Below are 13260 nucleotides of genomic sequence, written 5' to 3'. Positions count from 1 at the left end.
CTAAAATGTTAACCATACAAAAAAATATTTGTGGTTATAGCGAGTTGACAATTAGGAAGCATTCACAAAAGAACTCTCGGAAATACCAGTTTTTCCTTTTTTCGTTTCAAGACTTGAACAGGTGCCTCCATGGCCCCCCCCACATCCTGGAGTAGGGCCCCTAGGCTGGGATCTTTTGCGGGCCCCCTGGTCAGAGTTCTCACGGACCCTTCTATAGTTCATGTATTGCGTGAAAACGCAAAAAGTTATGAGAATTGTCCCGGGCCCTACGTCTAGAGCCCTGTCAGCCCCGGCCTTGTGGGGGCCATGGATGCCTCTAAGGTCCTTCATACACATGCTACTAAGTAGCATGCGTATCAAGAACCTTATCGGGGTTCATGCTTCTTTTTGAAATTACTCTGAGGTACTTATAACAAAGAAAGTACACAGAAAAGTGAAATTTTTGAATCTACTCTTATTTTTTAGCTTCCCAACTATACACATGGGATATGTGATGATTTTATTCGACTTTTGTCTGTCCTAGCACCTGAGATCATGGGACTAGAACCTTGTTTGAAGCAGTGCAGCATGGGCGCACTCGGGCCTCATGAAAATTAGATTTGGTTCAAATTTTCGAGAGTAAGCATGTTGGTAGGCATTTCTGGAGGGGGGGGGGGTTCAGAAAAATCACTTTGCCCGGTGGCCTATGATTTTTCTAGAGACGGCCTTCTAATTTGAAGTCATTTCCGAATGACTGAAAAAATCATTCTGGAAAACTTTCCGATAAACTGAAAAATGTTAACGAGTCTATATATACAGGTATGGAAGTGAGCAGTAGGCCTAATACGATAATTGAGGATTTTGATTATTCAGTTGGTCGACTAAATCGCTTTGCTAATACAAAATTCTGTGCAAAAATATCTTACAGAATCAACCGCAGTGAGACCATAAATCCATTTCGTGACTACATGGAGAGAGTTCTGCTTCATTCGTTAATAATAAAACAAAATGATCTAAAAGACGTTAAAATGCAGATAAAGCTGCAATTTTCAACAATAATTTTATGCCCTGACAGAGCAAAAAGTTCGCTTATAACGAGAAATCTTTTGTAATGATAGTTTTCTTCGTGTTTGGGAACTGTCGCTATAACAGTGTATTTATTAATGATTTGAAACCGAAGTAAAAGAGAAGTTTATACTCTGCAAAAAATTATCGACAAAATTAAATTTGCGCACATCATGGAAGCCGCTATGATAATGGTAGATATGCACAAGCATAGTAATATTGCACACCCAAAGCAAACGATAAAAGTACACCCTCAAATAAATTATTACTTATCATCATATTACACAATAACTTAGTGGTTCTGAAACTTTTGTCATTCACGCAGGGCTGCCTTGAAAGCATGATTGGCCCCGGGGCCAATGGTTTTTTCTGAAGCCCGTACCTGACTATAAAAATGTCCGCCCACACCAAAATCCGCATACTTACTCTCGAAAAATTTTACCAGATATTATTTTCATGAGGCCCCTCTGCACTTGATGTCCCCCACCGCCATGTGTTAAGATGGCACTGAACCCGTGGTTCCTTTACCCAAGTGGCTCACCCATCAGTGGCTCTCCAGAATATTTTGGTGGATATTTTCTCCCCGTATAAAAAGAACTACTTCAAAGGGTAAATAGGCACACAAATCACTATCTCCAACTCATCGCGACGCCACTTACAAAGAAATAAGATTGGCGACGTCCAGGTGCAACACGAGCTTTGCTGTGAGGAGGATTTTCAGGAGGCACATTTTCCGAATGCCCCAGTGTCCATGGGTATCCTCGTTCCCGCCATGTTGAAACTGGCGCCCGAGAATGACTCACAAACTACTATTTGATGATCATGAAAAAAGCCATTCCTCAATAAATATGGACAATAGTACCCGCTGCCCAGCGAAAGAATTGCAAGTGAATTCGCAAATCCCAGACACTTAAAGGTTAGGCTGTCAGAGCTAGAAAACTGATTATCTCCCAAGCAAGGGCCTCAACTGGATACTCTTTTCAGCCGAGTAAACATGCATTGTGCCACCTTCATATAATTTTTAATAAGTGGTTAAAAGAGGAATTTAACCCCCCCCCCCCCCAGAACACCAGATCTTCCTACATTCATCCTTTTTTGGCTTGAGGAAAAGGTTAAGAGGTTCCCAATCTTGGACTGATTTTTAAGCTATTGCTTTGTAAAGAAGTCGAAGTCAAAATTAAATCAAAATATTTTTAACCCCTTTTGCGGCCCCAAAGATTTAGTGGCCTGATATGGCCACTCCCTTCGCACTTGCTTAAGCCCGGCCCTGGCAACGTCCCTAGGAGCCACGGCGCACACTTTGAGAAACCTGCAATAACTCATCAAGATAGCTGTAATAATACAAAAGATAGAGGACATGGGTCAAAGAAAAGTCTCGGTTATGGTGATTGCAATAATGGTGTATACAGTATCTATCACGTACTGCATTATATTAGAATTCAAAATTCGACTGAGCATATTTGCATGTTTTTAACACATCTCTATCCATTCCGTTTCCTGATGTTCAGATCCCCCGTATGATACACTGTTGGTTGGTTGCACTTTTTTTGTGCCGTCTAGCATCTGCTGACGATCCTTCTGTGATAGCACCCTCTTCCAAATGGTGTAAAGGTGTTTTCTATAATTATTCCAGGCCGATTTGCGGTACTCCTTCAACCACCCTTCTGTCCTTCGGTTGCTGTACCTTTTCTTGTTAAATTGGATATGGAGGAGGTGGGGAGGGGGGGTTGTTATTCTGGTACTTATTTATAAGGAAGAGAGCAAGAGGAGGGGGAAATTGGGCAAAATGCAAGAAGCATCCTTTCCGAGAGGAGGTCGCGCGTGTCACGGGAAAAGACGGGCGGCCGACCTCAACGCAGGCCACGCGGCGGTGTGACGGCAGACGCCGTTTCGTTCCCACGGGGGCCCTTCTCTGGCCCATGACCTCCTCCTTCTTATTCTTAACCTCGCTTCTTCTTTTAACCTGCTTCTACGTGCTACTTATAATACTATACTCACACGCTACGAGAGATTGCACTTCTTTTCTTCTCCCTGTTCATTTTGCATTTCTGCTTTCACTCCTAGCGTCAGTCAACTCCCTAATCAAAGAAAGAATGAAAAATAAAAGCTTAATAAACACAAAAAAAGAACGGACATCAATACTTTTTTCTTTTCACTAGGCGATACCTTTTCTTGTGTGAGGCCTGATCGAAATTAACTCTTTAGCCATTAAGAGAAGTGTTTCTCCACCTTTCTCTGCCCATGACCGCTAACGAACATGGTTTCTTCGTTACCAAAACCCTTCACGTTTAGAAACGCGCTTCTTTCTGCTAATTAAATTGATTTCTCAGTAAATTTACGGTGTAAATACGTATTAATTTTTTTTAAGTACTTCCTTGAAGTTCATACACGCGCTTTTTCATTGATGAAAAATACATCACTAATTGAAAACTATTGCGTACAGCGGATGTCTGCAATTTTTCACATGGCACAAGACACATAAAAAATTTCAATGAAGACCACGGGCCTCTAAGCTTTATCAATAAAGTATAATGTTGTGAAGCTACATTTATGACCATCAAGATATACACATTAGTTAATTTTGAAAATTGGTGATGGGCCACAATCGGTTCGCGCACTATGCGTTGAATAATTAGGGTGTTTTTATTCATATAATACTATTTATATATACTTATATACGATGAAACCTCGCTACTACGATGCTCGACATAGCGATAAATTCCTCTGTAACGATATTTTTTGAGATCTTGTTTATAATTGCCTATAGCTAATGTTAAACTCCTCTCAACACAACGACACCTTTTACGCGATAAATCCCTTTATAACAATATTTTTTTAGATTTCGAAGCTGCAACAACGATATTTTTTATATAGTGAAACCTCGATACAACGATACTCTCCGGACCAAAAGAAAATATCATTATATCGAGAAGTAGCATTATCATCAGGAGCCACCAAATTTGTGCTGTTTCTGAATTGGCGTTGTATGCCACCATAAAATGCATTTATAAGCATTTATTCGGCAGCAAAAAGTTGTAAGTGATTAGTTGATGAATAAAATTCAGTTGGTTGTTGAATCCTGTAATTCCCTCGCAATACTCTTATGTAATACACAGAATATAGCTTCACGGCGACTTCATTAACACTTTCGGAGGGTAGATGGCGCAAAACACCCATGTTATTAATCAAACTCGAAAGAACAAAAAACTGGTGAGGAATTTAAAAATATATTGATGGTGATTGGGAAGTGAAATATAAAAATTATCGTTGCAGCAGTTTTACAATCTTCTCAAAAAATATCATTATAGTGTTATAGTGGGATTTATATCGATGTAGCGAGGTTTCACTGTATTTCTTCTCGTCATTATCGTGTGTCTTCCTAGAAGATAATTTCCCAAACTTTTTGTTCCACCGCCTCCTTCTTCAATTTTTTTTTGTTCTCATCGCCAGCACATAAGATCCTCTGCTAGACCCATAGCTTCTACCCCCCCCCCCCACCCCTCCGTGGATGATATTACCCGCTTTGGGAAACATTGTCCTAGAGCAGTGGTTTTTAACCGGGGGTGCAGTAGAGCATTTTTGGGCGGTGCGAGATATGGAAATAAAAAAATAGTAACATATTGACAGATTTCTCTGAAAAATTGAAATAATGAGAATTGAATCGACTTTTGAAAGATGTGAATCATACTGACATTTTCACACCAGAATTTTTAACTTTCCCTTCTCCAGAAATGTGTCGCGCGAAATTCAACACGTTGCACAAGCTTTTTTTTCGCCCAAAATATTTTTATAGTTTGTTTACATTCGTAACTCGTGTTATCTGCGCTTAGATTTGATACTGCCGTAAGCGTGACCCGTCAAACCGAAAGATACCCAGTCCACATCGCCATATGGAAATATCGGCTCATTGTTATCACGGACTGGATACCTCTGGCAATTTAGGCAATTTATTCATAAAAAGCATACATTACAAAATATACATTACAATCATAACAACTATAAAATCATAATCTACGTATAAAATCATGAGCCTGGCCCAGAAAAAACGCCAAAAAATTTACGAAATGATAAATGAAACATAAATATCGGCTGGAATCAACAAGTGAAAAACAATTCATTGCAGCTTTTCATCTCGAATTTTGAAAAATGTCAAAGTATATAATAATTTAATAATTTTTACTCGTAGTTTAGTTTTTGAATTGATTTTCCAAAAACGTCAGAACTAAGTATTAAATATACACAAAAATAAAGAAATTAAAACTTTCCTTACACAAAAGAATTTATAAAATTAGTTAATGGATAATTAATGTTAATAATTACATAAGAAATATAAATATTATAAATAATATAAATAATATAAATATAATGCAAAGGGATGCGGGATGGGGAAAAGGTCCTAGAGTGTAGGACGTTGATCTCATACAAGAGATTGCGACAGCAAGAGCTCAGTTATGACTAAGACGCCTTCATAAAATATCTTATATAAAGGGGTTTTGACTTTCTTCGTTTGGGCATATTCAGAAAGTAAAGTATCCTTGAGGTTCTTGTAGGTGCGTTGGATTGCATCCGAGGATTGAAGAAGTTTAAAGATTGGCTTTGCAAGCTTCAGTTTGTCTGAGCCAGGGGTAGCCAACTTCTCTCTGTTCGAGGGCCAACATAATCGTTAGACGCGCTGTCTCGCAGGCCGCACCAGGGACAAAACTCCGGGACATAAGCCGCATAAACAAGGTTACAAGCACCAGTATGATTGCTCTTGCTTTGGCATCGCGGGGGCCATAAACATTTTGACGGGATTTATTAAATAATTAGCTAAACTCTTCATTTAATTAAATACCAATTATAAATAATTATTAATGAATTATTAACTGAACCCTTCATTTTTTGGAAAAGAGTATCTATATGTTCTCCCATAGACAGTGAAATCACCGAAGAAAGAAACTGCATTAAATAGCTGCAGAGTGGACTATAATTTTTTACCAGACCAGACTCAAATGCTTGTCCCCCCCCCCCCCATGCCCAGCTTTCAGGTTTCAGGGCTTATGGTGGGATTACAGAAGGGCGACGGGCTAATAAACAGCATAGGAAGGTGTATTTAATGTACATCAGTAAGTAGACTACAGACGGTCAGTAAGTAAGAGTAAGGCCGTGCTGCTTCCGGCTCCTCACTGGATAGAATTTTTTCCAGATTTTTTGTGTAAGTCGGGAGATCCACTCCGCAAGTCTACGAAACTGGAAAAAAAAATTTTGGGTTGATACATCTGATTTATTCCAAGTTTCTTGGCAACTCATTAGATTCAGTAAATCATTTATATGCGGTCTTCGAAAAATTTCCACTGATGGCTGGATTGTGGACTTTGCTTCTTCATGGTTGCGAAACTTTTCCCAAGCACTTCGCGATAGAAATATGATGTTTTTACATTTTTTCTCCGATTTTTCAAACGTGGTGAACGAAAGCTTCTGAGATTTTTCTGGAATTTTATCCCTCAAGTTGATGTGGTCAGTTGCTCGCACTGTGTGTGTGTGTGCCTCGCGTATTTGTTTTTACATAGTTTAACTTACTTAAAAGAAAATTTTTGAGGGAAATTTTTCTCGTCGATATTACCATCGCTGACCCCCGCTGATTGCGTAAGAAAATTTGCTGCTGTTACTTGCATAACTCCCACAGTAGGTTTATAAAATCATTCATGCATGTCTTAAGAGGTTTTGTGTTGTTTGCGTGTTGAAACTTTTTTTCCACATTAACTGCTATTTCATCAATTGAAACTAATACAAAAAATATAATAGTTTTTCATATTGTCGCGGGAAGCACAAGATCCCCTCATGCGGCTCGAGGGTCAGCTACTGACCACCCCTGGTCTGAGCTGAGGGCGCTGATGATGAGTTGGAATTTCACGAGATGGTCTTCGATCTTATGGATGAAAAACAGCGCTGCTGAAGAAGATTTCAATCTCTGGACTTGAAAACGGTGGCATGGTAATAGGTAACAGCGGGTCGCCAGGTATTGCAGAGGGTGTGCGACGAGTATAAATCACGAATAGAGACAATATAAATCTATACATATAAATAGCATGTCCTGACTGATTCACCGATTGACTGACTGATTCCTGATTCATTCACTGATTCATCATCGCCGAGCCGAAACGGCTGAAGCTATAAGTATACACATTTGGTCAGTAGTTTTATTTCATGACAAAGACTCACTAAGAAGGGGTTTTCCAAAGTTCATACTGTAAGAGGGTCATAAGGGGGAAGGGGGAATTAAAAAATTCAAAAGTTATATGGGCAATCATCGCTGAGCCCAAACCCTGGAAGCTATAAATATGAAATTCGGTCAGTATTATATTTTATAATATAGAGACTCGCCAAGACGGGATTCCTGGAAATGCAACCCAGGACGGGGGTCATGAGGGATTCAAATGTTGTTGGAAGGAATCATCGCCAAGCAATTTTCAGATTACCAAATCTACGATCCTGCATCGCGCAGGCTCACTCTTTCTTTGTAGCGTGGACAGTGCCATCTAGTGATGGACGCTGTCACCACAAGTTATAAAAAAATTAACTTTTTATTTGTATTCACCAATTCAAAAGTTGTTGCCCTGTCTCTCTTGAGGCCAAACATATCTGATTCGCTGACATATTTGAATTCGAAAATCACTAAAAAAAGGTGGGAAAGACGAGCAAATCAGCTTTCCCTTAGTTTATGCTATTCTTTCCCTCATTTTCAGAGATTTATGAATTCATATATCATAGTGTGAGAACATATCATTCACATATCATGAGTGGTGCATCTAGAAACATGAAATTATTATTATTTTTTAATTTTTTCCCCCCAATATATATAAATATATCTTATATATATTGTATATAATCTTATCTATAGTCAGGGCCGGACTTAAGCAGGGGCGAAGGATGCGATTGCACCAGGGCAATCGCAAAACCTGGATTTTATTACATTGATAATCATCACTTTTTATTATAACTGCTTTAGAAAGCCAGAACTTTCAATTCTATCGATCTATTGGAGAAAAATATCGATATATTACCAGACGCACATATAGTAGTAAATACGTGCCTCCTTCCCACATCCTTGAACGAGGTCATGATTTTTGACAGTAGGTACCCCAGATATTATTATTAGACTTTTAGTTAGCTCCTTTTATTGCACTGAATTTTCAACAAAAAAAAATTAGTTTTAAATATTTTGCAAAAATATAAAACCGATACGTAAGGCTCTTTGATGCACAGATAGATGCAGCGGGAAGGGAAGGTATTATTGGCATAGGAGGAAAGGAGGAGGTGGACATTCGCCCCCTCCCCTTCTTCACTATACACCCCTTCCCATTCGAGGAGCTTATCCGTATTACCCTGGGAAGTGGGGGGGGGGGGCCTTGCTGTCATTTTCTATGCGTGGGGGCGGCGGCAGCATGATCTGAACTGCGCCATGAGTTCTCAGGAAAAGAGTTGGGGGCCCGTCTTCGATAGAAAACGCAAGTATTAGCTACCCCAATTTGAAAATATTTCATATTTTCATATAATGTATTAGACATTATTTTGTTTTTGATATGCCTCGTAAACGTGAGGTTTCTTATCCACATGCACTACCCAGTGTGCTCCTCCCATAAGATGGCCCTTCATTCTGGAACCTTCTCAGCAAGGTTTTTTTTAACCTTGAAACAGAACAGAATTCCAAGACTTCCCCCCACCCCCACCAAAATTGATTTTCAGTTTATGATGTATAGAGCAAAAGTGAGTTATTCTCTGAGCCTAATTTATCATATTTCTTATTATACTGAAGAGGGCCGCTAAAATATTCTCGCACCGGGCAGTCCGGCCCTGTCTATAGTACACTCTCCGGGTGCACTATAGATAAGATTCTTATCTACATTCACGAGGCATCTGACTAGCCTTCGTGAAATATGGATGGGGATTACGAATTTTTTTTACATTGCTGCCTGGTTTTTACTGTATTTAAACATATAAGCGAAGGTTTTCATCACAGCATTTAAAAGTGCCAAAAATTTAATTTCGATTTATTATACATGGTTGACGTTTTCACAAAAATAACTGAAGGATCAGATGGGGATTAAAAGGAAGATGTCCTGAAAATTAATTCGAATCAGCTCCCTCCCCGTAAATATGCCTGTTTCAAGAAACAGGTGAAAATACATATCATTGCCGCCCCTATCAGGCGTGGGACCCGATGCGAAAATAATTTTGGGGATCCTTAGCCTCCATTTTCTACATATTTCGGGGGAAAGGGTAATCGAGCATCTCCAAAGATTCATGCATTATCACAGAATTTACAGAAATGCTGAAAAAGATCTGCTCACCAATGAAAATTTAGAATTAATGATGGAAAGATCCTAGAATTGATGAAAACTCGGAATTAATGAGAGGAAAAGTCCCAAAATTGATGAAAATCCAGAATTAATGAGAAAGAAAATCCTGCAAATGGTGGATATTCCGAATTTATGAAAGAAAAATCAAAGAATTGATTGAAATTCAGAATTAACGAAAAGGCACGTATACGTTATAGAAGGCGGATTATGCAATCAAAGCATCCGCAATTGGCTGTTCAGTAATTTTTACGGTGTTGTGAACGATTCTTGAGCTGTTTCTCACACTGGACCCACCTGAAATCAGTTTTTCAATGAAAAGAAAGCAAAGACTGCAGGGGGGTCATGCGTTGCAAGATCGGCAAGATCGGCTAGTATATACGCGCCTAAAGAAATAATTCCAGAATTGATGAAAATTCTAGAATCAAATGCATTGAAGTTGAGACACTCAAGGGCGTAGCGGGGGAGGGGACTGAGGGGACTCACATTTCGGAGGGGGTCTGCCCCCTCCGAAATGTGAGGAAATGACCGAAAAAAGGGGGAAAGATGAACAAATCTATTGTTCTACCACTTTGGTTCCCCACCCCCCCCCCGAACGAAATTTCTGGCTACGCCCCCCTTGTTTTACTATGAAAAAATTGTATTTGATGTACAAGTATATGCTACGTATTTTAACATGTATAAGGAACTCCTTATTTTTTGGTTTAAAATCTGGAAAAAAGTTGAAAAAGGTCTATCTATAATACTATCCATGTATAAGAAACCCCCCTATTTTTTGAAACAAAACTTTTGAAAAATGAATGTTCCTTATACACGTTAAATAAATACGGTATATTGTTTCACTCCTACTACAGCAAGTGCGGGGTCCGTTGCGACCACACCAGTCGTATATCCTGGACCGTAGTCATTCTAGGGGCAGGCTTTTCCTTTTGGGTATCCCTAAAAGGGTTATTATTATTATGCAAAATATGCAGTCGAATCTCGTTTTAACGAATTCCGTTATTGCGAAAATCTCGTTTTAACGAACACTTTTCCAATCCCCCAGATAAGTTTCCATAGGAACAATGCAAAAACCTGGAATTTACGTTATAGCTATAACGAAATTTCTTTATAGCGAAGTGATTTCTCCGGTATCTTGGAGTTCGTTATAACGGGATTCGACAGTAAGTGTATATTTTTTGCGGAACCCTCAATTCTGCTCGGGACCCTGGGGGCAGTGCCCGGTTGCCCCAGCCTAGTTACGGACCTGCGCATATCCCCAAGGGTAGCTCTGGAAATGATAAGAAACGAGGATGTCTCGTAAGGGGCCGTTCAAGTAAACGTAAGCAAATTTTTAGCCATTTTTGACCCCCCCCCCACTTGCCAACAAAATTCCGTCATCAGCACTGCCCCTCTGAATCCTAACGCATATTGGTGGGATCAGAGACGTACACGGGAGGGGGGGCATATATAGCCCTATGCCATCACGATCAAAAATTTATTTTTTTAATGCAAAAAAAAATATTTTTTTTTAATTGAAATTTCGGAAGAAAATACCTTTATATTATTATAATCAATTTCTGTTAATTTCAATGTTATTCGAAGGCTATGAGCTCAAAATTTACCTTTAATAAATTCATAGTGACCTACCCTCTAAGCCATACAATGATAAATCGCATAAAGGCCCTTGGCCCGCGGACCAAATATAGCCCCACAGGTTATCTGATGCGGCCTGCCCTCGTCAAACCTAATTTTGTTAAAAAAATGAACTAAGCGGAACATCTACAGATCGCTTAAGTGTTCCGTGGTACAATTCCAGAACATTTAAGCGGCCCGTGGCACATTTTCAGATCACTTAAATGACCCGGGACACAGTTCCAGAACACTTAAGCCATCCGTGACACATTTAGAGATCCCCCATTACACGTGACGTAATTTTAGAGCACTTAAGTGGGCCCCCAGTGCGGTTCTACATTACTCAAGTTAGCCGCGGCATATAATTACGGATCACTTGAGTGATGCGTTGCACAATTCCAGAGCACTTAAGCGGTCCGGGCGCATTTCCAGAGCACTTGAGCGGTCCGGGCACATTTCCAGAGCATTTAAGCGGCCCGAACACATTTCCAGATCATTGGATCCGCGAAACATTTAGAGATCACCAAAGTGGCTCTGTGGGGCACTAATCAATAGAGGGGAATGTTACTTCAAGTGCCCACAAACTATCGAAAGTTTTTTCTGGTTTTTGGTGCACCGAGTAAGATGCTATTAAAAATATTTCATATTTTCATAAAGGATGGTTGATGACGTAAGTATTATCCAAACCACCCCCTTGTCATCAAAAGTCAGCAGATCGGAAACTCCTCCCCACCATCGATGATGAAGTAATACTTGAACGGCTCCTAAAATATATGGATTCCCTGGTCACAACTCAGACATGATTAACGAAGGAGGATGGACATAGTGTGACATCTAGTGTTGAATACACAAAGCTTCGTGAAAGGGATAGTCGGGATAGTGAATAATCTAAGGAATAACAATGTAAATTTATCATTTCCCCATTCACAGACCACATCTAGATGAACCGCTCCAACACTACTCTTGGGGTGAAAGATAAAATTCACAAGAGTATTTTTCGGACGAAATTAAATACGATTGACTAACTAAAAATATTTTCTTATTATTTTTAAATTAATGGTAGAAGACCGAAACTAAACTGAAATCGATCTGCACGGATGGCAACGGCTCGATTCAAATGCGTCGCCATTTTGGCAGCTAATATTTTTGTTTCCTGTGTGCTGAGGAGAGGGTGTCGCGCGTGCAAAAGTTATGTACCCTGTCGGCCAACGTATGTTTGTTTATTTATATGTCATTTAAAGTCATCATCATTATCGTCTGTTATTAATTGTCTTGTGTGTGCGCGGCGGCGTCACTATTATTACTACTACTACTATTAAGGGCAGCAGCAGCTGAGTTATTATAAAAACACAAAAAAAAAGCGCATCGGGTTACAAACACCGCAGGATCCAAAGGAGCGTGAGAGCGAAAAAAAAAAGCTCCTTCATCGAGGTTTATTGATATTTACTCTTCCTTTCATTTCATTTGCTTCTCTCTCTCTCTTTTTTTTCCGTGTCATAATGCCGTGAAAAGTTGAGGAAAGTTGTTTTGTTTGAAGCAGTTCTTGTGGGATATGACTCAGAGTTCATTATGAATCATTTGGTCCTCCTTCCCAAGTTATTGTGTCCATCATGGTTGTTAATTGATGGATAAGACTTCACAAATACTCGTTACTTCCTGTAAAATCATTTAAAGACATGTTCTGTTTTTTAGTGTTATTTCAACTTAATATTGATGAGATTCCATCTCGTGATCAAATCACGATTGATGACTTCCATACTTTTCTCAGGAAACAATCTTAACCACATAATGATCAATTTAACTGTATATAAAGTTTTTCTGTATCGTGCAATTTTTTTGAATTCACAATTTAAACATTTTAAAGCATCATGCCTACCAAAGACCACAATTTATATATAGGCAGAGGACACATATATCGAGTGGGGCGTTATGTTTTAAAAAATGCTGTGGATACATACACAGGGAGCCAGACGTTTATTCAGTGCATGCCGGGACAGCAAGTGCAGTCACCCTTCTATGTCCATTCTGAGAGCTCGTGTGCATTAATGGCAAATGGATGTTCAAGAATTGATAAATGATGACTCTAACTTAGGTAGAGTAAAGGTTGATGGTAATACTGAGGAGAGGGTGTCGCGCGTGCAAAAGTTTACCCTGTCGGCCAACATATATTTGTTTATTTATATGTCATTTAAAGTCATCATCGTTATCGTCTGTTATTAATTGTCTTGTGTGTGACTTGTTACTAAGTGTCCAGTCATCCCTGGAG

General features: G+C 39.4%; 1 protein-coding gene across 3 annotated transcripts in view; it reads left to right on the top strand.

Annotated features, from left to right (window-relative positions):
• The first annotated feature begins 12102 nt into the window (after positions 1 to 12102).
• Positions 12103 to 13260, top strand: part of LOC149083195 (protein argonaute-2-like) — a 32952-nt gene continuing 31794 nt past the window's right edge. The window contains exon 1 of one of the 3 annotated variants that reach the window (XM_089236376.1): positions 12103 to 12204. In XM_089236376.1, coding sequence (XP_089092502.1) covers positions 12186 to 12204 — 19 coding nt within the window. In that variant the 5' untranslated portion in view covers positions 12103 to 12185. Of the gene's footprint in view, positions 12426 to 13260 lie in introns of all 3 variants that reach the window. The other 2 variants (XM_089236375.1, XM_089236377.1) reach the window with 2 other exon arrangements.

The sequence above is a fragment of the Pholcus phalangioides genome, unplaced genomic scaffold (genome assembly GCF_987345545.1).
Source record: "Pholcus phalangioides strain wild (caught in Gottingen) unplaced genomic scaffold, Ppha-v1.0 ptg000009l_1, whole genome shotgun sequence".
Classification (NCBI taxonomy): Eukaryota; Metazoa; Arthropoda; class Arachnida; order Araneae; family Pholcidae; genus Pholcus; species Pholcus phalangioides.
The sequence above is the reverse complement of the archived record's forward strand: the minus strand, read 5'-3'. Positions and strand labels throughout refer to the sequence as shown.